The sequence below is a fragment of the Maniola hyperantus genome, chromosome 8 (genome assembly GCF_902806685.2).
Source record: "Maniola hyperantus chromosome 8, iAphHyp1.2, whole genome shotgun sequence".
Classification (NCBI taxonomy): Eukaryota; Metazoa; Arthropoda; class Insecta; order Lepidoptera; family Nymphalidae; genus Maniola; species Maniola hyperantus.
Genome location: NC_048543.1, coordinates 8,024,990 through 8,048,757, shown reverse-complemented (window position 1 = coordinate 8,048,757; position 23,768 = coordinate 8,024,990). Strand labels below are relative to the sequence as shown.

General features: G+C 34.5%; 1 protein-coding gene across 8 annotated transcripts; it reads left to right on the top strand.

Moving 5' to 3' along the window:
* The first annotated feature begins 777 nt into the window (after positions 1 to 777).
* LOC117984268 (uncharacterized) lies at positions 778 to 22,766 on the top strand. Of its 8 annotated transcripts, XM_069500459.1 has the most exons (9): positions 778 to 996; positions 1,237 to 1,320; positions 16,003 to 16,236; positions 16,600 to 16,728; positions 17,553 to 17,667; positions 18,906 to 19,084; positions 20,151 to 20,216; positions 21,599 to 21,790; positions 22,477 to 22,766. In XM_069500459.1, exons 2-8 carry the CDS (start codon positions 1,317 to 1,319, stop codon positions 21,721 to 21,723), a joined length of 852 nt encoding a protein of 283 aa, XP_069356560.1. In that variant the 5' UTR covers positions 778 to 996; positions 1,237 to 1,316; the 3' UTR covers positions 21,724 to 21,790; positions 22,477 to 22,766. The 8 variants fall into 8 exon arrangements, with proteins under 8 accessions (XP_069356560.1, XP_069356559.1, XP_069356553.1 ...); XM_069500458.1 differs by having other exon boundaries at positions 778 to 1,320; XM_069500452.1 differs by lacking the exons at positions 778 to 996; positions 1,237 to 1,320 and adding an exon at positions 2,211 to 2,461.
* Positions 22,767 to 23,768: the final 1,002 nt, after the last annotated feature.

Here is a 23,768-nt window from a genome sequence, read left to right as displayed (position 1 = left end):
TATTTCTATTGCCGCTATAATAAAAATAATAAAAATTAAATTAAATTAAATAAAGGGGGCTCCCATACATGGAAAAGAAGTCGAAATAAAATTACTAAATTTTACGCGGACGAAGCCGCGGGAAGGTAGGTAAAGGAATAAAATGTGAAATGAAAATATTTTTTATTTTTGATAATATTTACTATTACACAATCTACATACCCATAGCCAAAATTCCCTCATTGTATGAAGAGACCCAGCAGTGGACCGTAAAAAGATGTTAGACCATAGTTAATTTATCCTTCCCTAAAACAGGAAATATGCACACTATTTGAATTGTCAATACTCAGAAGAGACCTATCTGTTTATTTTATATTCTTTGATCGGAAACTTTAAAATACGTACAACGATAACTTGATACGTACTTATGGCATGTGACATAAGGTACAAATTGCAATGAGTTGCATTTTACACGAACGTGCACGAGTTTGTTATTGTTAAATAAGTGAAAAATACGAATTATATAAAAGAAATAGTTTTACTTACGAATGAAATGTGATTCCTTGACTTTTGGAAACCTTGCTTGTGTAGTTTGTGCGGAATCTCATCACACACGACGGCATTTTCGGTTGTTTTGGGAGACGAAAACAAAATACACATTACTATCAACGACGTCATCGATAGCGCGACGCCAGCGGGCGACTGAGCTCAGGTTTGCTAATTAGCTTAGTTTTAACGTGCCACTTGCGGTCCGCGTATAACGTATCTACCTATTTTCTTCTAATATCATTGGGTAGATACGTTATACGCGGACCGCAAGTGGCACGTTAAAACTAAGCTAATTAGCAAACCTGAGCTCAGTCGCCCGCTGGCGTCGCGCTATCGATGACGTCGTTGATAGTAATGTGTATTTTGTTTTCGTCTCCCAAAACAACCGAAAATGCCGTCGTGTGTGATGAGATTCCGCACAAACTACACAAGCAAGGTTTCCAAAAGTCAAGGAATCACATTTCATTCGTAAGTAAAACTATTTCTTTTATATAATTCGTATTTTTCACTTATTTAACAATAACAAACTCGTGCACGTTCGTGTAAAATGCAACTCATTGCAATTTGTACCTTATGTCACATGCCATAAGTACGTATCAAGTTATCGTTGTACGTATTTTAAAGTTTCCGATCAAAGAATATAAAATAAACAGATAGGTCTCTTCTGAGTATTGACAATTCAAATAGTGTGCATATTTCCTGTTTTAGGGAAGGATAAATTAACTATGGTCTAACATCTTTTTACGGTCCACTGCTGGGTCTCTTCATACAATGAGGGAATTTTGGCTATGGGTATGTAGATTGTGTAATAGTAAATATTATCAAAAATAAAAATATTTTCATTTCACATTTTATTCCTTTACCTACCTTCCCGCGGCTTCGTCCGCGTAAAATTTAGTAATTTTATTTCGACTTCTTTTCCATGTATGGGAGCCCCCTTTATTTAATTTAATTTAATTTTTATTATTTTTATTATAGCGGCAATAGAAATACATTCTGTGAAAATTTCAACTGTCTACCTATTACGGCTTACGAGATACAGCCCGCTGACAGATGGACGTACAGACAGCGGAGGCTTAGTAATAGGGTCCCGTTGGCACCCCTTGGGCACGGAACCCTAAAAACGAGCGGAACCGCGGGAAAAAGCTAGTTCGTAATATATTAAATACCACAGTATAAGGTTTTTATTTTACTATACAACTACAGTGTAGGCATAAATCGGCATTAGCCGAAAAGACTTTACTGTTTTTTTTTCTTTGGAGTTTCTAGTTTACCGTCTCGTCCCGTCTCTTTTACGCTCGCATTATTAGGCATATATCCGTCCTTCTTCCACTCTTCTGTGCAGGACGAGGTAGTGCAAAATATAACCGTCTCTTTTTCGTGCGCAACTGAAGCTGAGGTTATTAGTTCACCGTCCTTTACTCTCTGTTGTGTGAGGTTAAAATACTATCTATGCGTTTATGTGTGTTGAGTCTTTCGGCGCTGACGCAGCGTGCCATTAATAAACATCGAATTTGATATAAGTAACCTATCTACCTATTTTTCTTCTAATATCATTGGTTATTTATTATTCATAGCTATCCGTCGAGAATACATTTACATTCTTATCTAGTTTCACATCTGCAGTACTTTATTTAGCCATTTGTTCAATATCAGACGTGAGTGACTAATCAGAAATAGACAAATTAATCTTACTTTGAAGTTCCTGTAGGAATTTCACCTCAATTATTAAAGCACTCAGAGGCAAATAGCTATCTCGATGTGAATTGCAAATGGATTTTCAATGACTATTAAGAAATGTTAATCCTGCGGAAGGTTTATCTTTTTCTAAGCCGAAGGGATGCATGCAACAGAAAAAAGGTTTCGTCGATTTCGGGCGCCTGTTTGAGAGCGAAAAATCTTTTCAGTAACAGATTTTGTGTTTTAATAGCAGGTATGTATCACAGTAGCCTAGTGGTTAAGACGTCGTCGGTCTCCAATTCGACAGGTTGGGGATTCGATTCGCCCCCAGGCACGGACCTCTAACTTTTCAGAGCTATAACGGTGACGGAAAACATCCTGATGACGAAACCTGCCTGAGAGTTCTCCTTAAAGTTCTCAAAGGTGTGTGAAGTCTGCCAATCCGCACTGGGCCAGCGTGGCGGACTATGGCTTAAAACCCTTCTCATTTTCAGCTCAGCAGTGGGCTGACGATGGGTTTATCATGATGATACTTCACTCATGTCATCTAACGTAAATTGGATTGCGGAGATGTACAGCTCGGTCGCTCGGTAGTTTTAAAAAGCTGAGTTTTCTTCATTATGATTTAACCTGAGGAACGGTTAAAATGCGTAGTTTTACTAATTTCTTTACTTCTACTACTTTAAAATTCGGTTAGCTCTACAAAACTTGCCTAGCTAGAAACTCAACTTAAGTCGTGTTGGCAGCAAAGACAAAGAACGCATTTATTTTCCATTACCTTGTAATGGGGATATTAAAACGGTAATGTTGTAATTTAGAACGATTTATTTTGTTTTTGTTGGGCGTCCCAATTATGCGTGCTATGAACGCTTCCGATGATTGTGTTGATAAAATTTCCACTGCCTTTTAAAATAGGCGGAACGTAGCTGAAGTCGTTCGCAACATCTGTTTGACAATTTACGCTTTTAATAATGGCCGACGGTGCCTTTGAATCGGTCGCGCACGAATTAACAACGGGCTAAATTAAAGCCTTCAAAACTTTTTGCGGGGCAGACGGCCCGATGTGCCCAGTTATACGTTCGCTCTGCCCTTTTTAACACCGGCAAGGGTTTAAGGAAAATTAGAACCAGTTCAAATGGACTTCACTAGAGCTCCTAGTTAGTTTACGTGGTGGTCAAAGAAAGCAATTAACTTTTTTTAATTATAAAGTAGCTTTGCCTACCTTGCCTTTTGAAGAGGGACGCTTTTCATTGACAGCATGAACTTTTTCACGACATGGAAAATCTGCGGCAGTCATTACGTTAATTAAAAATTTCGTAACTCGTTGCCTTTTCTTGATGACTCTTATTATGTTTAAATTATAATTACGGGACATGGGGCTCTATTTATTAATCTATAGGTACTTATAATAAAACTATAACTGGATGATATCTGTACATTAAATATTTACCTAGTACTTCTATTTTAAACTTAATCAGAGGAATTTTCATTATCGATAGAGATCCCAAAACAATATTTTTTCTCTAACTGTCTGTCCATGCTTCACACTGAAACTACTGAGCTTATAATCGCATACTTAAGCTTATATTCTCGTTTAACATATTTTAAGTTTTCATTAGTCGAATGTAAAGATGGGGGACGGGACTGTTTATAATAACGAGGCAAATCAATCACGATCAGCAATAGACATTTAATCATACACAATACATAACATATATCTAATATATATATTTTTTCAAGTCCGAACATAATATTCCTTAAGTAGACACCCTTAGGAATGATTTTGAGAAATTTCAATGGGGTCTTTAAAAACGTAAATCTACGCAGACCTTGGTGATTGATTGATTGATTGGTGGTTAGATGATTCCCGCTACTTCGTCGACAGTTGGTTAACTAACTTTATTTTGCTTAATTACTTATAACATTTATTAATAAGCAGGTCCTGAGAACTAAACTGTCTATCTGTTCAACTGTTTTGCAAAAAAATATACCTACATTAGATGGTTCAAAGGTTTTTTTCAATAATAATGATGTTAGTATCTACTATCTACCTATCCTACTAAGTATAGCTTTTAGTCAATTTAGTTGAAACAAGCAATTCAGCATAATTGGGTAGTAATTACTATGGGTTGCTTTTGAGTAGCAATCATTGTCATAATTTATGCAAACCGTATATGGCGCATAATCGCAAATGATATTATAGTTTAAGTAGGCAGAACTGTTCGTTAAATATTACAAAGGCTTTCAGTTAAGCCTATGAAGTTTTCCACGAGGTATAAAAATGTATTTTCCTCAGCCTGGCAGTTAAATATTTTTTTAAACATCGCTTTATTCTTTGCCTATCGGTTGTGTTATTATATAAAGACATTAATTATTTTAGGTTAGAAATGTATTGTTTTATTTTGGAGTATAAAAGAAAATAATAAGCTATACCTATAGATATATAATGAGGTGCCATTGTGGAGTCTCATAAAAATATGAAGTCTAGACGATTCGCGCTGCTAAAGCTAATTGGCACCGGCACCAAAAAGTATTATTATGGAACTATATTAACTCTTGTATACATAATAATATATTCGGTAATAAATTAAATTATTTTTCAATTTTTAGTGTTTCTGTATCGAAGTCGGTTTTTATTTTTTTTTGTAAAAATTTTTTATTTCACAATTTTTAGTGGCCCCATGGAATTATGCTATGACTGGTTAAAAATCTACTGTTTACTAAGCTATTACACTGATCGCGAGCAATTACTCTTATCCGTTGAGGAGTTCCAGTATCTATCTTCGAAGATGTTCATCAGATCTTCACCAAATTTAAATGTGACCAACTTTGAAGTATACCCTTTCAAACAAAAAAAGAATTTTCAAAATCGGTCCAGGCGTCTTCGAGTAATCGGGGAACATACATAAAAAAAAAAAAAAAGATTCCGACGAATTGAGAACCTCCTCCTTTTTTTGAAGTCGGTTAAAAATACCCGAGTACGGAACCCTCGGTGCGCGAGTCTTACTCGCACTTGGCCAGTTTTTTTTATCACGTTGAGAAACTAAAAGCATATCTCACTCCATCGCCCGCTGAGTTACTGAGCTTTCTTAAGAAGGCCACAGTTAGCGACCATATTATCTCAGATCCTTATTCCATATTATTATGTCATCACTGGCAACACGCCCTATTTGAAGACTTTGGTCTTCAAGCAATGAGGAATTTTGGATGAAAATTTAATTTACACCTAATTATAATTAATAAGAGACTTTCTGTTCTACAAAAAAAAATCACATAATTACGAAATATACGCAAGCAACATTGTGGAATCGGGCGCAGTATAAAAGCGTCACCCGAATTTTCTAGATCAAAATTTTCTTGGATTGAATCCCATTGGATTCGGATCGGAAGCAGTGCGTAAAGAGTCTTGTTAATAAGACAAGACGTGTATTTGGAGCGCTCTCCATATAAACAGACTTTGATTTTGATTTATTAACAAATTAATCGAACTAAATGAAGTTTTATATAATTATTAAGTAATTAATTTTGAACTACAGATTTTTACAAAAATCTGACAAACACAGATACTTAATAACTTTTAAAACATGTCTACAAACTTTTATTGAGTTTGTATTCGAGTAAGATAAGTAAAATTCATACTGTTTGCATAGAAATCACTCCGAAATACTTCTAAAAGACACCTTATAAGTATATCTATAGGTATAGCTTATTATTTTCTTTTATACTCCAAAATAAAACAATACATTTCTAACCTAAAAAATATGAAGTCTAGACGATTCGCGCTGCTAAAGCTAATTGGCACCGGCACCAAAAAGTATTATTATGGAACTATATTAACTCTTGCATACATAATAATATATTCGGTAATAAATTAAATTATTTTTCAATTTTTAGTGTTTCTGTATCGAAGTCGGTTTTTATTTTTTTTTGTAAAAAATTTTTTTTCAAGATTTTCACGTTAAATCAACAAAGGATAGCCGTACGTACGGGTAAGGCGGGCAATAAATTCTTATTATAGTTTGTAACGTCGACTCGGAGCCGTGGAATATCGTGATATTGGTACTGCGTGTAGCACGAAATAAATTTTCATACTACAATTTTGATATAGTTTGACACAAACACGTAATTCATAATGGAATGATTTTAGTTTACCAATCCAAGTTGGAAAAAATCTTACTACTTCTTAGTAAGTATACCTACTTATAATTATTATTTCAATTTGGGAAATAAAATAAACATGGTACTTAGGTAAGACTGTTAGGTATTAGGTAAGGTATTTTTTTGTTTAGAATGGAAGTTATTACTAACTTCATTTAAAAACAAAGAACAGCATAATACAAGGTAAACAATGAAAATAAAAATACAACAAAAAACACGATATTAAAATATTTAAAAATTAAAGAATAGTAAAAGGCTTTATGTGTACTCCAATCTCCACCGGTTCTAGCTCCGGCTAGCCCTTCGTAGGAAAGACAAATTCAATTCCTTATTCTTCTTCCGCTACAACCTCTCGGACTGCCAAAGGTCACTGGTAGAGATCTTTCATAGAGATAAGTGCGTCCCTGTCTACTTTTACTCTCTTTTTCACTTTATTGCAAATATTTTTGGTAAAAATAAAAAATAACTCAATTACTCGTATATCTACCGAATGGAAAACAATCATTAAAAAAATAACCCAGTGCTCGTAACGCTTATTTATTTCTCATGGATTTGCTGTTACATATTACCTAAAAAGCTGTAAGAAATTATTGCAGTAAAAAGTCCCTAATTATTTACACAAGTTTAAGTTAGTAACAAGTAACTATAAGTAAGTATAACTATTGAAACTTTAGCTTAGCTTTTTAAAATTAAAGCACTCGCGTTATTTATTCTAAAGTAGAAATCAAATACCAATTGCAGTTTTATTGAACTTCCACTCTTATTGCTGCATTTTATTATGAAAAAGTAAACTTCTCAGTATGCAGTAGGGGTGGCTCCTACGCGTCGCATTATATTGAAATTGGATTAGACTTGTTATGCGAACAGCATTTGCTTTAGCTTCAATGTAGGTAACATTGAAGCTAAAGCAAATGCTGTTTGACTGCACTGTCATGAAAGGAATGAACATTTTATGCATATTTATGTTTTTGTTTTAATTATGGAAATAATTACACTGATTTTTCTTGTAAGTACTACTGTCTACTTTCTCCAGCTCTGTAACAGATTACAACGAGTATCTTAAAATAGTAATACGTTTATTGTTATAGGACATCATCATTCAAAACTGACAATATAATTGGGTTTTTACAAGTTTATATGAAAAGAAAAGTGCTTCTTCTCAACCGACTAAACCCGAAAAAGTATAACACACTAGCTGGACTGCCCCGGCTTCGCTCGGGTGGAGTTTAGAAAATTGGAGGGGAGGTTGAATGAAATTTTTCTCTCCGTAAGAACCATCCTCGTACTTCAAGGAATTTATGAAAAAAGAATTAGCGAAATCAGTTCAGCTGTTCTCGAGATTTGCGATCAGCAACACATTCAGCGATTCATATTTTATATATAGAGACGACTAGTATATAGATAATGTCAAACATGACTTCAGTACACCTTACCCTCAAACTAATTTAAAATATCTCGCGATTGTGGATGGATGATTCATTCTCGTGATTTTTTTTTCACGAAAGTTTCTGCTTTACATTGTGAAGATAACCACCATGTCAAATACTAGAGCAGATTATTTAATTATAAATAGGTTAAGTCATTGTTAGAACTTAAACCGGTAGGTACTAATAATAATAATAATTTATTTATTGATCAAAACATAGGTTACAATTACATCTGCATATTTAAAAGTACAATACATACTTATAATAACATACCAATTTGTTAAGTATACCTGCAGAAATACCGGCTGTCCCTAAGCTAGGTATACAACTGTGTTTTAGGCGACAGCATTCTCCAGCAGTAACAAATCTGGAACTTTTTATATTAAACTAGCTGATGCCCGCGACTTCGTACGCGTGGATTTAGGTTTTAAAATCCCGTGGGAACTCATCAGTTTTCCGGGTTTGAAAAGTAGCCTATGTCCTTCCCCGGGACATAAGCTAACTCTGTACCAAATTTCATCAAAATCGGTTGAACGGGTGGGCCGTAAAAAGCTAGCAGACAGACATACAGACAGACATACATTCGCATTTATAATATTAGTATCGATAATGCGACACAAGTGAGCTATTTTACTAGTTATTACTAAAAAAAGTACTATAGGTACGTTCAAAATGGAATTATAGAGCTTCTAGGTAAACTGCATTCTATTTCTGCACCGTAAACGGTTATTACGAAAAAAAATTGGCAGTCAGTGGGGGTTGCCTTGACGTCCAGATTAATTTTGTGTACTAATTAGTCTATAAGACAGTATAGAAATTAAAAAATTATCATTGTATGAGATGCCTACACCGGCTGAGAAAAGGGCTGATACCTAATAATATAATTCCTAAACGCCTGAAAAGATTTTCATCACACATACCAAAGAACGATCTTCATTAAACGCGCTATCCAAAAAACGCATTCAAATCGTTGCATCTGCTTGAACGCTATGATGCCACAGACAGACAAAGCGGTAAATGAAATGAAATATTTGATTTTCAAAAAGGACAGGATGTGCTACAGGATATGTAAAGACCCGACCACCAGTTCGGAAAGCAGAACTAAAAAGTTAAAACTTTATAACACCCCTCTTTTTTCATTCGAGGTTTCATAATAAACTCGAATGAAATGTTTAATTACCTGTAAAGGTACAACCCTGAGGGCAGGGCGCAGGTCAGCAACCGTTGAAGCTACTTTGCTTCGTCAAATATTAAAACGGAAAGGGAACACTTAACTTTGCCTACACAAATGTCCATTTCAATGATATTGGTAATTTTGTATAGCGATATATACTAACTAAGAATATCATTCTTTCTTTTATCTAAGTAGGTATAGGTAGGTATGCATTTTTTATATTATGTATTTTATCATTCACATTGTGGTGAAATGTGTTACCTAAAGCTGATATTTTCCTAAAAATACTGTAGACTAGTGCTATACCTCACAAACAGGGTGGAAAAATAAGTAGTACCGTACTACTAATCTGCTCAGGATAATTTTCTCTATATAATCTATATCTAAATATATAAAAGGAAAAGGTGACTGACTGACTGACTGATCTATCAATGCATTATGCCCAGCTCAAACTACTGGACCGATTGGGCTGAAATTTGGCATGCAGATAGCTTTTATGGCGTAGCCATCCGCTAAGAAAGGATTTTTGAAAATTCTACCGCGAACATAAGCTAGTAACTCTAATAAAAATGATTTGTAAAGTGTGTATTGGGGCCGATTCTCTTGTACACAATCTCTAAACTAAACTAAATTAACAGGTCTAAATCTAGTGCTATCCTTTTCCGCAAGCAACATTATGAAAGGGATAGCAATAGATTTAGACGTGTCGTTTTAGTTTAGTTTAGAGATTGTGTACCAGAGAATTGGCCCCATTATTTAACTAAATGGGGTTAACCACTGACGTTGCATTGCGGTGCTTTTAGCATGTATGCAGGTATGCTTTGTATGCGGCCGAATCATCTCTGTACCTATGCTATGATGAAATATTAGTTTTTCATTTTATAAAAGCAAAGAAGAAGAGAAAGAAAAAGAAAACAAAAGAGATAGAATAGCGAAAGGCTTTTAATATGAAAAGAGGCTTTCATTCAACAATGTGTCAACACCGCAGTCATCAAATTAGCATCAGAACCAGCTTCATTAGCTGTGAGTATAAAAAAGTTAGGAAGTAAATCAACAGGCTGGCACGCATGCGCCCTAGTCACTGAAAACCTGCCATATGAACTTCAGTCGGCTCGCTTCAATCAAATTGGGGTAGTACCTAGTACCTGCTCAGCATTGCATTTTAACTTACGAAAGTTTGTTTAAGTTGTTATGAAGATATGGACTATTCCACGCATATTGTGTTTCTCGTACTATGTGCCCGTGGGTGTTCTATTTATATTACAACATCAATTATTGTATAGTTCGTAATAGTTAGGTGCGTGTTAAAAGTTTTGCCGCGAGTCCACTTTTCATAATTTTCTCGTCAAGTTTGACAGTGATTACAGTCGCGTATTTTCTTCGTGTTTCACTTGATTAATACCTAAGTTACGGATGTGTTGACAAGTATGAAGTCGTTTTTAAGTTTCATACTTAATTACCTACCTATAGTCCGCGACAGGTTGAGATGGCAATGGGGGTATGAGGCGGGGGGACGCCCCGCACACCCACACGTCGCCCACGCTCGCACGTACCGGGTTAGCGCAGGAGCTGTGCGGGTGTGCGGGGCGTACCCTCCCCGAATGCATCTCGACCTGTCGCGTACCATACCAAGGCACTCATTCAATAACGGCAAAAATTAATAATTCCATTATTTTTAATTTTATTTATATTCAGATACAATCTATCTGTAATCTGTGGATAAATTACTTAGCAACATTGTTAAGTATATTATATCAAAAAGACCACATTTTTTGTCAAATAACGGTGTTGCTTAGTAAATTATCGACAGATTACAGATAGGATTGATTTTCGGCCGTACCTACATACCTATTATGATATAGCCAAATAAGTCCCTTTTTTTCTGGCAGAAACTGAGTAATCGTGTCCGTCTCCAGTATGCAAGCTATTTCTGTGGTATAAGTTCGTCAAGATCAGTATAGCAGCTGAGCAACCTTTTGCTTTTTTCATTTATCAGACAGACAGACTACTTTCATGATTCTAGGTCAACGGGAAGTACCCTGTAGGTTTCTTGACAAACAGACTGACAGACAGACAGACAACATTATGAAATAAGAAAAATTATCTTGAGTCTAAAAAATACATATTCAACAGGATACGATGAAATAAGCACAATTTTATTAAAAAAATGTATTAATTCCATTGCAGTGCCTTTAAGTCATATAATTAATACCTCAATGGAACAAGGCGTATTCCCGGAAAGACTTAAATTGTCAGTAATAAAACCTCTTTTTAAAAAGGGTAAAAAAGACGAAATTGGAAATTATAGGCAAATTGCTCTAAATCCTGTACTTTCAAAGATCTTTGAAAAGGTTGTCTTTAAAAGAATGTATAATTATGCTGAACGCTATAATATTTTAACTGATACACAACATGGATTTAGAAAAAATTGGTCAACTACAACAGCAATATTCAAATTAATAAAGTTAGTTACAGAATCAATTGATAAAAGCCAAGCTATTACTGTATTATTTATGGTTATGTCAAAAGCCTTTGACTTAGTAAACCACAAAAAGCTTTTGAATAAATTAGAATGTTATGGATTCCGTGGCAAAATTCATAATTGGATAAAGTCATTTTTAATCAATAGGAAACAAAAAACTGTGATATTAAAGCGGGTAAATAATACGATTAATACTTATGAATCAGCCTATGCAAATAATAACTTTGGGGTACCACAAGGGAGTGTGTTGGGGCCTCTTTTGTTTCTTTTTTATGTCAATGACCTCTCTACTTGTATAAAATATCCATCGATTTTATTTGCAGATGACACAACTGTTATGATACCATGCAACGATAGTAAAATATATGAATCTGAAATAAATGAATCCTTAAATAAAACTATAGAATGGTTACAAAGCAATAATTTATCAGTAAACGTAAATAAAACTAAATATATCCAATTTAAAACCAAACGTCGAGAAACTAATCAACTAAAAATTATGTATAATAATGAGTCGATTGGCATGGATAATAACGTAAAGTTTTTAGGAATAAGACTAGATCAACATTGTGACTGGACATACCATATTAATGACATTTGCAATAAAATTAATAGATTTATATATCCACTTCGACGTTTAAGACAAACTGTATCACTGGAAGCAGCATTTTCTGCCTACCATGGATATATTATGTCGAACCTTCGCTATGGTATTGTGATCTGGGGATCTTCAATTGACTTTAATAAACTTTTTATAGTACAGAAGAAAAGTATTAGAAGTATTCTTCTTATGAAACCAACCGACTCATGCAGATTAATATTTAAAAAATATAAACTCCTCACATTACCATCTCTATACATATATGAGACGTCTGTGTTCGTACATAGGAATTTGGAGTATTTGTCAAAAAAATCCGATGTAAACCCAAATAGTATAACAAGGAATCAAGATAGGCTAATAATGCCACAATATAATCTTAGGCAAACTCAAAAATCGCCTTACGCAATGAGCATTAAAATTTATAATAAATTAGATACAAACTTAAAAAAGCAAAAACCGACGACACATTTTAAAAGGAAGCTCTTTCAATGGTTGTGCGATGAATCGTTCTACTCTGTCTCAGATTACCTCAATTATTTAAAACGGGTAGACATAAAAGTAAACTTGCAGGGAGACAATACTATATCATTAGTAGTAGAATTTATAATGAAATTAATAAAGCCTTAAATATTTATCCCTTAAATAAAAACGAATGCAAAAAAAAAGTTAAAGAATGGTTGCTTACACGAACATATTCGGAGACTGAAAAGCTGTTGGAAATTTTAATATAATATATTATATCAAATATATATTACAATATATTATTAAAATGTACATTATTATTTACAAAATAAATATATAAAACACACACACACACCCACACCCACACACACACACACACACACACACACACACACACACACACACACACACACACACATACATACACTCACTAATAGTTATAGTTCTAATAATTATAGTAAACATGTTAAATTTTATAATATCTACCTTACATGCAGATTCCTTTTCTTTTGTATATAAAATGAGCCATCAATTTTAAGGAGAGTGCTGTCGCCTAAAACACAGGTGTATACCTAGCTTAGGGACAGTCGATTTTTCTGTATACCTACCTACTTAACAAATTGGTTTTGTTATTATGTATTTTATGTATTAGTTCTCGTAAGTAAGTATGTTTAAGTGTACCTATGTTTGATCAATAAATAAAAAAATATATATTATATACCATGGAAGTCATAGTGCTAATTTAAGATGTATAATTAATTAGTTGTAATTTTATAAAATAAGTTTGAATAATATACCCTACATCGTTTGTCATTGTACAAATTACCTTTAGGTGTAGATATATTATTATTAATATTTGCATGCTGAAGTATCAGTAAATATGCGGGGACTATTTAGATTATAAGTAATATATTAAGACCTTTGTAAACTACCCATATTTAGCAAATAAAATTATTTCAATTTCAATTTCAACAAAGTGATCCTATAAGGGTTCCGTTTTTCCTTTTGAGGTAGGTACCGAACCCTAAAAATAGAAACTATTTAACGTATTTATATTAAAAGCATACTTAAATTCCTAGGTACCTACCTAATATTTAATCAGCTGCTTTTGCAACTTTTTGCGCCGCCATAAATTCTCTGAAATGAGAATGATATCTTGTAGCGTATGAGAAAGCGAAGAGCGAAGTTAGATCGAAGGAGAAAGTTAGTTTAGTTGTGACTTGTTCCTAACATTATGTGCTTGTGACAAGCATCGTCTACGTTATGCCCGCCACACACGATAAGGAATAATTTCCACATGAAGACACACACGTTCAAGTATGCATGAGGCTTGATGGGTTTGAACCTTGATCAAATAGGTAGAATCGAAATCAATCTTCAAGTTGGATTATAAACTTGATTTTGTGTTACCGGCATAAAGATAACATCGGTGGCAAGTATATTCGAATCAATTTGCACCACAAGTATGCTTGTCGTTTGCTATTTAAAAACTTTTTGCACCCGTAACGCCAAATAATTAAATGATTTTTTATAAACTGAGTAGTACCAACGTCAACAGAGGAAGTCTCTAAAGAAATACGTTCTCGATACTACATTTCTGTGTCGTAGACGATCGTAGAGATCGTCGTAGATACCTGCCACTCCTTTCGAAAAATTATAAATAGATGGGGTTTTTTTTGGATTATTTTCGAGGGACCGGCGGCTAAGCTAAGTATTTTCAGAGAGCACGGGGGAAACGAAAAGGCCACTTTCGTATCATCTCCAATGTCGGTCACCCATCCAGTCAGGAGACAATGCTCTACAAAACCGCTATCTCTTTCTAAAGGTCGATGATTATATGTCGTATGCTGTACAGCAATATTATGGGCAGTGTGTACTAGGGCGATTTAAGTTCCATTGCTCGGGCGTATCTATAGCTTAATGGAAATGTATCAAACTGGCTGTGATTTCATAATCACATTTGTACGTACCCAACGTCATGGTGGAATGGCAATGATATATCTTTATAAATCTTCTTATTTCTTCACGTATCCCCTTACCTACTTAATGTATCTAGTTTCTTACAGTCACGTAATAATACGTAGCCGTAGGTTCCAATTTTCGTAAAAGCCCATAACTTTGTACGTTTTGTATAGCTTTGATGCATAATTCATGTCCATTCGAGATGTATCTTAGCAAAACAATGTATTTATCATAACTCCATCATAATTTATGTAATGGACCCTCTTTTGATTATGCAGTTCACATAAACAAATGGAAAGGTAGAAGTTCTGAAATTTTATTAGGCCTCTACTTACATACATATTTTACTCTACTTAGCTACTTGCCTTTCCTACACGAATGCCCAAAAAAGTTTCATGTACCTCTGTTCTATGTACGTATAAGTATGTAGATAAGTAAGTTTCTTTTATACCCATAACCTCTACTTAAATGCAATTCTGAACTTTGGATGTATGCCGCATTGTAAGAATCCGTACATGATTCCGAGTGAGCTGTAAATTTTTGAAAAAAAAAACAATATGGCGGCTGAATGAGGTCATTTTAAAATGTGTTTTTTTTTGTTGAGTTCGTTTTTTGGCCGGGAAGTTGTGTTTTAATTTTTTTTAATTTAGTAGGGAGGCGTTGATGATTTCCAAAGCAACGTCCTCGCAGTCTAGTAAAGAGTTTGTTGATTTTCACTTGTACCCCAATGCCTGAACAGATTTGGATATAGAATACAGTATCGTTAGAATCCTTACATCGTCCCGAGTGATACTGACTGTAATTTTTAGGGTTCCGTACCTCAAAAGAAAAAACGGAATATATACGGAATATATAACGGAATAGGATCACTTTGTTGTCTGTCTGTCTGTCTTATTGTCTGTCTGTCGGTCTGTCAAGAAACCTACAGGGTACTTCCCGTTGACCTAGAATCATGAAATTTGGCAGGTAGGTAGGTCTTATAGCAGACATTAGGGGAAAAATCTGAAAACCGTGAATTTATGGTTACATCACACAAAAAAAAAATTGTGGTCATGAACTAAAAATTAGTATTTTTAATTTTCGAAGTAAGATAACTATACCAAGTGGGGTATCATATGAAAGGGCTTTACCTGTGCATTCTAAAACAGATTTTTATTTATTTTTGTACATCATAGTTTTGGGACTATCGTATAAAATGTCGAAAAAATACGACTGTAGTACTAAACCCTCGTTGCGCGAGCGTTAACTCGCGCTTGGCCGGTTGTTTTAATTTTTTTATTACTAATTGTGTACGCGTCTACATAATCTCATTAAGTTATATGAGGAATAGGATAATATCCTAAAACAAATTAATTATCACATTATCCGATCGGATATTGGACCTCATTTAAAATATTCATTTCATACCTAGGTACTTCATATCATAGGCACATAGAAATAATAAGTACTAGTACCTATAAAAATTATTACTTCTAAATCTATAATAGGCACCGATATCGAATTGAGTAATGTGTAAATTCTCTTGCAGAATGCGTAGCAGTAAATATTCAAAGGATAGAAGTTCCACCGCTCGTGGAAGTAGGCACAGAGGCAGTTATTCTTGACTGCCAGTACAAGACTAACAACGCTTCGCCACCAGGCCTCGTCATGAAGTGGTTTTTCAACGGGTCTTCTGGTTTGGTCTATCAGTGGATACCACCTCTACGACCACAGTTTATAGGTCTACTTAAAGGAAAAGTAGATTTAGATTTCAGAATTTCAGGTAAGTTACATATTCTTAATATTTTGAATTACAGTAAAATCATTAAGTATAATTTACCTAATGCAGAAGAGTTAGGATTACCCGAAATCGGGCCAGCTGTCGTAATATTATGGTACCCACCCAAATTTTCGATAGAAAATTAATTTCTCCTAATTAATATGTATGAGCCTGGTTTATAATGAAGATAAATATTTGGCTTGCATATTTTTATCATCTTTGTACAGCGAGGGCCCAAGGTTGTATGGAACCACGTCCATCTCCACAATCAATCTACTAAAGGACTGAAACCGATGAAATAATAATTCACTTTCGTGAGAAGTCAAATATAAATAAAATAATATTACAAGCGTGTTTTTATTTCAGAGGAGCCTTTACAAGCTTACCGCGCTATTAAGATATTGAAACCAAGTACGGATCTTAGCGGGAACTATACCTGCGTAGTATCCTCTTTCTTGGAAGAGGATAAACAAACGCGACCTATGATTGTATACAGTAAGATATCCTTCTTTCATCTTCTCATTTCTTTGAGCATTTTTCTCAATGACTTATTTTTTGGATCATTTTTAGGGTTCCGTACCTCAAAAGGAAAAACGGAACCCTTATAGGATCACTTTGTTGTCTGTCTGGCTGTCTGTCTATCTGTCGGTCTGTCAAGAAACCTACGGGGTACTTCCCTGAATTTGTGGTTACATCAAACAAAAAAAATTAAATTGTGGTCATGGATAATTAGTATTTTCAATTTTCGAAGTAAGACAACCATATCAAGTGGGGTATCATAATATACAAGATCTTCACCTGTGCATTCTAAAACAGATTTTTATTTATTTTTATGCATTATAGTTTTGAATTATCGTGCAAAATGTCGAAATAATACGACTATACCACGCACCTTCGTTGCGCGAGCCTGACTCGCACTTGGCCGTTTTTTTTAACCAAGCAACAAATAAGAGCGCATACCTACCGAAAATAAATACTACAACTGATTTATGATACGCAAATACAATTTTAGCAATTCAATCCCAAGCTCTCTTATTTATTGAAAAATATTTTTCCTGTAATACTGAAACCTACTAAAACTGTAAAATATTGCAATTTCTGTGAATCAATTGCAGAACTTCATAGAAAATAGTAATCTTCAGACTAAATCGTAAATCAGAGTTTCAATTTAGTTCTAATTTGATTTTAAACTTCGTCGATTGCTTTCTTCAGGTATGCCTAAGTTAGTTTACCTTGCTTTGATATTTTATGTTATGAAAATATTAAACAATAAAAAGCAAGAACGTGGTAGATAATTGAATTTTTTTTTTTTTCTTTAGGTCCAGGCAAAAACTTTCATTTTGTTCAAGAGAAAAAGTATGTATTTCTGGTTACTCTCATCTGTAGTGCAGAAAATTTATATCCAAGACCAGAAATAAGCATATTGGCGCAAGGGTAAGTTATGAAAAATACCAAGTTATATTAACAATCTAACGTCTTTCCCCTTTTCCTCATAATCCGAGGCAAGGCAAAATTAAATGCGGAAGTAGTGGAAACTATCATAATAAATTATACCCAGTCTTATTATGGTAGTTTACCTCGGAGCTAAGGTACAAGGTAAGGTATCTTATATTATTCCTTCCTAGTTAAGAAATCTCTCGATATGTTACTTAGCAACGTTGTTATTTGTCAAACAGTATGTTATTTGGTCCTTATTTGTATTTATTATGATGATTTTGGCAAATAATAATCAATATTGCTAAATGATTGCCTAGATGCCTATGTCATAATAGCTATCAGCATGCCGAATTTCAGCCCGATCCGTCCAGTATTTTCAGTTGTGCGTTGATAGATAAGTCAGTCAGTCAGTCACATTTTCTTTTTATATATTTAGATAAAATGCTCATTATTCTAAAGATCATCACATATGAATTCTGTCTATCTGCACACTACAAAAACCTAATTAAGTAACCTCTCTTTTAAAAAACATTGCTGTTACTGCTGCACCACCTCTAACTTTAGCCAAAAACTCGGCAATATTTTATTTGGAACGACACAAAAGTCTGTTTAAACCAGGTTTAAACTTTAAATATATGCTTGCCGTACAAATTAGCGGTTAGGAAGATAGAGTATCTGTTCTGAAGTTTTGTGAGGTTTTTTAAACAAATGTGCAAGATTTCTCATCGTGTGTGGAATGTTTTAGGTTAATGTTTTTGGAAAACAATTGAGAATTATCTGCCGCTGAAATAATTTGTTTAACGACGACGTTGGCTATTTCTTTATCTATTGTATCGCTTTTAACAAAGATACCTACAAATGCGATAAAATAGGAACCTATTAAATTAAATAATATAAAGATTTCAATATTGATGATTTTGAAAACATTCCTAATCCTATTCCTGTCTATGAAACTGAGTTATATAAACCCTTTATGTAGTAGAAACCAAAAGGTATAGGTATTTAATAAAAAACTGTCATACTCCTTCCAGGTTAGCCCGCTTTCATCTTAGACTGCATCATCACTTACCACCAGGTGCGATTGCAGTCAAGGGCTTACTTTTATCGGAATTTAAAAATTAAAAGAATCTCGTGGGCTACCTACCTAACTAACAGACAGACACACTTTCGCATTTTATACTATTAGTATGAATGTTTCTATGGAAATCTAATGAACATGAAAACGTGTGTTTCAGAAAACCTTTGAAGCAAGCCGTGACAGAATTGAAAATGAATTCATGGGGCTTATATGCAGTGACAACGAAGGCTGTTGTACACGACGATGACGTTAGAACCCCTTATGAAGAATTCACATGCACTCTGAGCTTACTACCAGCAAACTACACGACAAATCGAACTACTGTCTACTATCCTGGTAAATAAATAATACCATCCCCAACGTTATCCTTAAACCTAAATCCATACCTACTAGGTAATATTGTTACATAATGTGCAAGTGTGTCTATCTGTCTACTTTTCTACGGCCCATCCACTTAAACGATTTTGATGAAATTTGCTGCCTTTGTATGATAGCCCACCAGTTTAACCGATTAGGATGGGTACAGGATATACCTTTCATCCCAAGAATGGATATAGGCTACTTGTCCCACGAAATCATAAAGTTCCTACGGGATTTTTAAACAACCTAGAAAGCAGATATTTTGCACAGAGGTTCCCTTCGTAATGTGGACAAGAATGGATTTATTGAAATTCAAATGGAAGCAAAACCACGCTAAATAATATTATAGTAATAACTAAGTTTAATTTATACTCACAGAACAAGTACAGAAATCATTTGGTTTATATAACTCAGTTATCTGTATTTACTTATTCAAAGTTCATATCCGCACTTGAGCTCGAACATATTTGCTTGCTGTTTATATTTGCGTTCACTGATTCTAAAGCAAACAGTACCTATTCGATTATGCGCATCAAAAGGTACGTGCATTTTGTGATCTCGTTGTGGTAAGTAATAGTAGGTAACTGGAGATAATATTGTGACTATAAAAAACGAGACAGATGACTTTAGGTAAATTAATTTATTTTAGTAACTAAATATTATAAGCTTTGAGCTTTTTGTAAAAGGCGCTTGGAAGGGTAAAAACACTTAAATCGGTAGGAGAATCGAAATAATAATAAAACCCCAAAACCCAAAAGATTAGTAAGCTAAATTGGTAGAAAGCGTGAGGAACGACCTCCAACCCGATGTACCAACGATCTTAAAATGATGGAAGCCGTCCGTCGTAAATCTTAAGTTGGAAATGAGTGGATGAAGAAGGCTGAGGAACATGTGTGATGGGACGCTCTCCAGTGCCTATGCATTGAGGCTGATGAATTGGAAGTCAGATGGTGCGCGTAAGTCTATATCTAGTGGATACCTATACACAACTTTACGGTTGCAAATGAGTAGGTAATAAAGGTAGGTATCTAATTGATTTCAGGGCTAATGCCGACTGCCTACATTGCTGCCTACGAAGTCGAGAAGCCACAAGAACGACATTCCAATGGTACGTTACTTCTCTTTTAATTAAATAAATATAACTTTTTAATACGTTTAGGATTTTTATAAGTAGACCGTATCAATATAGTCTAACTATCAAAAAACACATACGTACATGTGAACGTATTTTACATTAAACTCTTCTCGTGAAATGTTCTAAATGTTGTTGAAACGGTATTGATATTTAAATACCTGACATTTAAATTGAAAAATCGTCGTTTGAATGACTTTTTTGTTATTTCGTAGAGACAATGGAACTCATAGTAAGCTACATTTTAAAAATTAAAATAGGTCTAAGGCTATAAGTACAAGTTTAGTAATAAAATCCTCTGTCCGTGTTACCACGTACCTACCTATAACCTAAGTACCTTCAACGCATCTTCTAGGCCAGTGCGCTCCAACTTGGACTTCATCATTGCTTTCTTCTTATGATTATCATCAAGCGCAACCCTATCCTACAACAAAAAATATACTGATAAAATCTACGTTGCAACATCCCGAGTTAAGTGTCCATGTCCATTGGAGTACCGAGTATACATAGGTAGGTATACATGTGGGCAAAGTCGCAGCAAACACTAGTACGAGATAAAAGCACTCAGTTTGGTTTATGCTAACTGTAGTTCCCGAACTTCCTTTTAAAACTACATTCAGAAATTCACAGTGCATAGTTGAGAGGCTTCGTGCGGGCAACTTTATTAAAGAAAATACCTACTTCACAGAATTTGCAAGTCCTTAACTTATTATAGATTTAATAATGATAGGTTTTAAATTATAAACCATGATAAAGAATATTCTAATGGAAAATGTTGAGAAATCTATAATAATAATAATAATAATAATAAAATCATTTATTTCCACCAAATACAATTCATATTTTTGTTAGTATTGAGACCTTAAAACTAGTTATTATAAAATTCTTACCAAAACAATACTGTGCACCTGTATTCCGAACTAGTAGAAACTGTGTCTCGGAAAACAGGGCCTCCAGCTCGGTGAATACAAAGCTAACTACATATTAACTAACATACTAACTAAACTAAAGAGCTAAAGAAAATAATATGTGTGTGGAAGTCCATGTTATCTGTGTTTGTGTGGGCGTGAGTGCGTGTGTGTGGGGGTGAAAGTGAGTGAGCATGTGTAAGTGTGCATATGTGAGTATCTTTGCTATATTATGTTTGTGTACAATTGGGGTTACACTAGAATATCCAGAAGTCTTTCAGTATCCGAGTAAGTTTGTTTCAGAAGCCATTCCTTAAGAGAAGATTTATATTTATACCTATTCAAAGAGTGGAGAGAAAGAATCTTATGCAACTGGTTATAAAGATAAGGTCCAAGGAAGACAAAAAACCTACGGCTAAATGCAGTATTTCGTTTACTATATGTTGCTAGTTGGGGCCTACGACGAGTGCATTCTTGGTTGTAATTCACACACGAGTGCTGCTTCAGAGCAGTCGCGAGAACAAACAATTGACGTACTGTTAGCACCCTACAATACTCGTACAACAAATGCGTAGGATGCCAACGCGGCAAGAAGCAGCACACTTTCAGTACAGCTCTTTGTGCGCGTTCGATTTGAATAAGGTGGGTTTTAGCTGCACCACCCCAATACACAGAAATAGGTACATACAGGTAGGTGTATAGGTATACAGAAATAGGTAGGTATATAGAGCGTCTATAGACTGAGTTCCATAAAAACTTACAGTCTAATGAGTACACAATAAAAAACAGAGCAAAATGCAAAGAGTATAAACAGACGCGGATAGATCTTAAGAAAATAATGTTCTCAGAGCATCGATGTCTCAGAGACTTGAAACTTACCTACGTAAAAATTTGCAGATCGCAATACGTCATATTGTATTAATTTATTAGCTCTGTAGGTAGTACTGCAGTGGATTTTTGTACAGGGCGGCAGGGATTTTTGTCAAGACCGTGGCGCGTGGAAGTCCCTACAAGAGACCTATGTCCAGCAGTGGACGTCTATCGGTTGATGATGATGATGATGATTAATTACTATTCAGTTCAGGAAGTACCTAGATTTTAAAAAAAGTTAATTATGACTCTGTGAAGTGGTAATAGGTCTCTACAAAACTAAATTTCAACGTTACAGATTTTATAGTTTATTTTGCAAATAGCTGTGACACAGACAGACGTCAGACGGACTGGACGAAACTTTACATATTTATATTATTCTTTGCTTTACTACGGAACCCTAAAACTTATGTTCACTGACAGCAAAGTAATTAATATTTTAATATTATATTTTACAGGAAACCAGTCTCCGACAAGGGACCTCTTCGTCCAGCTTCTCTCCGCGCTCATATCAACGAAATTAATTGTTATATAAATAAATGTATTTGTACCCTAATTAGGTAATATTTTTATAATTGTTTTTGTCTCATATTAAAGACTGTGGTGTGCAGTTTTGTAGCTTTTTATAAATCAAATTTGCAATTTAATTATACAGAACTCACAAAACTAGAAATAGAAATATATGTAACGTTTAAGTTGGATAGTTTGTTTAAATTTTTTTTTTTGTATACAATAATAAAATACTATATAACGTAATAAGTACACTTAATTTAGAGAGTACGTTGGTCCATCCGTCCTAAGCTAATCTTCGATTGATAATCATAATATGCTTATTATTCGACTAGCTGATGCTTGCGACTTCATCCATTTTTGAAATCCCGTGGGAACTTTTTAATTTTCAGGTATAAAAAGTAGCTTATGTCACTCTCCAGGCCTTTAACTATGTCCATGCAAAAATCACGTCAACCCGTTGCTCCATTGCGGCGTGATTGAAGGACAAACCAATAAACAAACAAACAAACACACTTTCGGATTTACAATATGGGTAGCGATGTCTCAAACTATGTAGTTACCGACAGATATAGTGAGTGGGGAACATCATTTTGTTACTAACTATTTATTATTTACTTAAGTATCTATAGCAGCAATACAAATCGCAATGAGTTATAGGTAGGTACTAGAACTAATTTCAGCCTAAAACTAAATATTAACTCGTTACAAAAGGCACGGCTTTTAAACTGATGCTACATATTATAATACATTAAAAAAAACGTCTGTGACTCTACCACTGGTTCGGCAAACAAATTCTACTGAGAAGATCTAGCAAGAAATTCAGCAGTTGCTCTTTTCATATCATAAAATGTTACAATATGATCAATTTAACAATTTACTACAACAACTTGGTAACTGAAAGCTCCTACTTCCTATGTCGTCTATAGGCAACCTGATAATCAATCCCATGCAACGAATTAAAGTGTTTGTAATAAGATCCAAAGAAAAGTTGCTTTCATCGTAGAGCTAAATTGGGTTTCTAATATTAGATAGCTATACCTAACATGCATACGAAGTCATTAGGTAAAGTTTGTACCAGGAAATAACAAAGTGGTAAAGTTATCAGAGGGACCTCGTAAGTGACAACTATTCTGGCATTTCTCGGTTTAGGAAACGAGTTTTATAGCGAGTATCTTTGCTGATAAGTTCCTAATTGCACTTCACTCTGCGGAAATGGGGTAAAACGGGAAGCGATGGG

What these genes read in the sequence shown, in the direction of transcription:
- LOC117984268 (XM_069500452.1), top strand. Translation starts at nt 2,326, where the DNA reads ATGTTAATCCTGCGGAAGGTTTATCTTTTTCTAAGCCGAAGGGATGCA. An exon ending in TTTAGATTTCAGAATTTCAG is followed by an intron (nt 16,237 to 16,599) that starts GTAAGTTACATA and finishes TTTTTATTTCAG; the next exon opens with AGGAGCCTTTACAAGCTTAC. An exon ending in AACTACTGTCTACTATCCTG is followed by an intron (nt 19,085 to 20,150) that starts GTAAATAAATAA and finishes AATTGATTTCAG; the next exon opens with GGCTAATGCCGACTGCCTAC.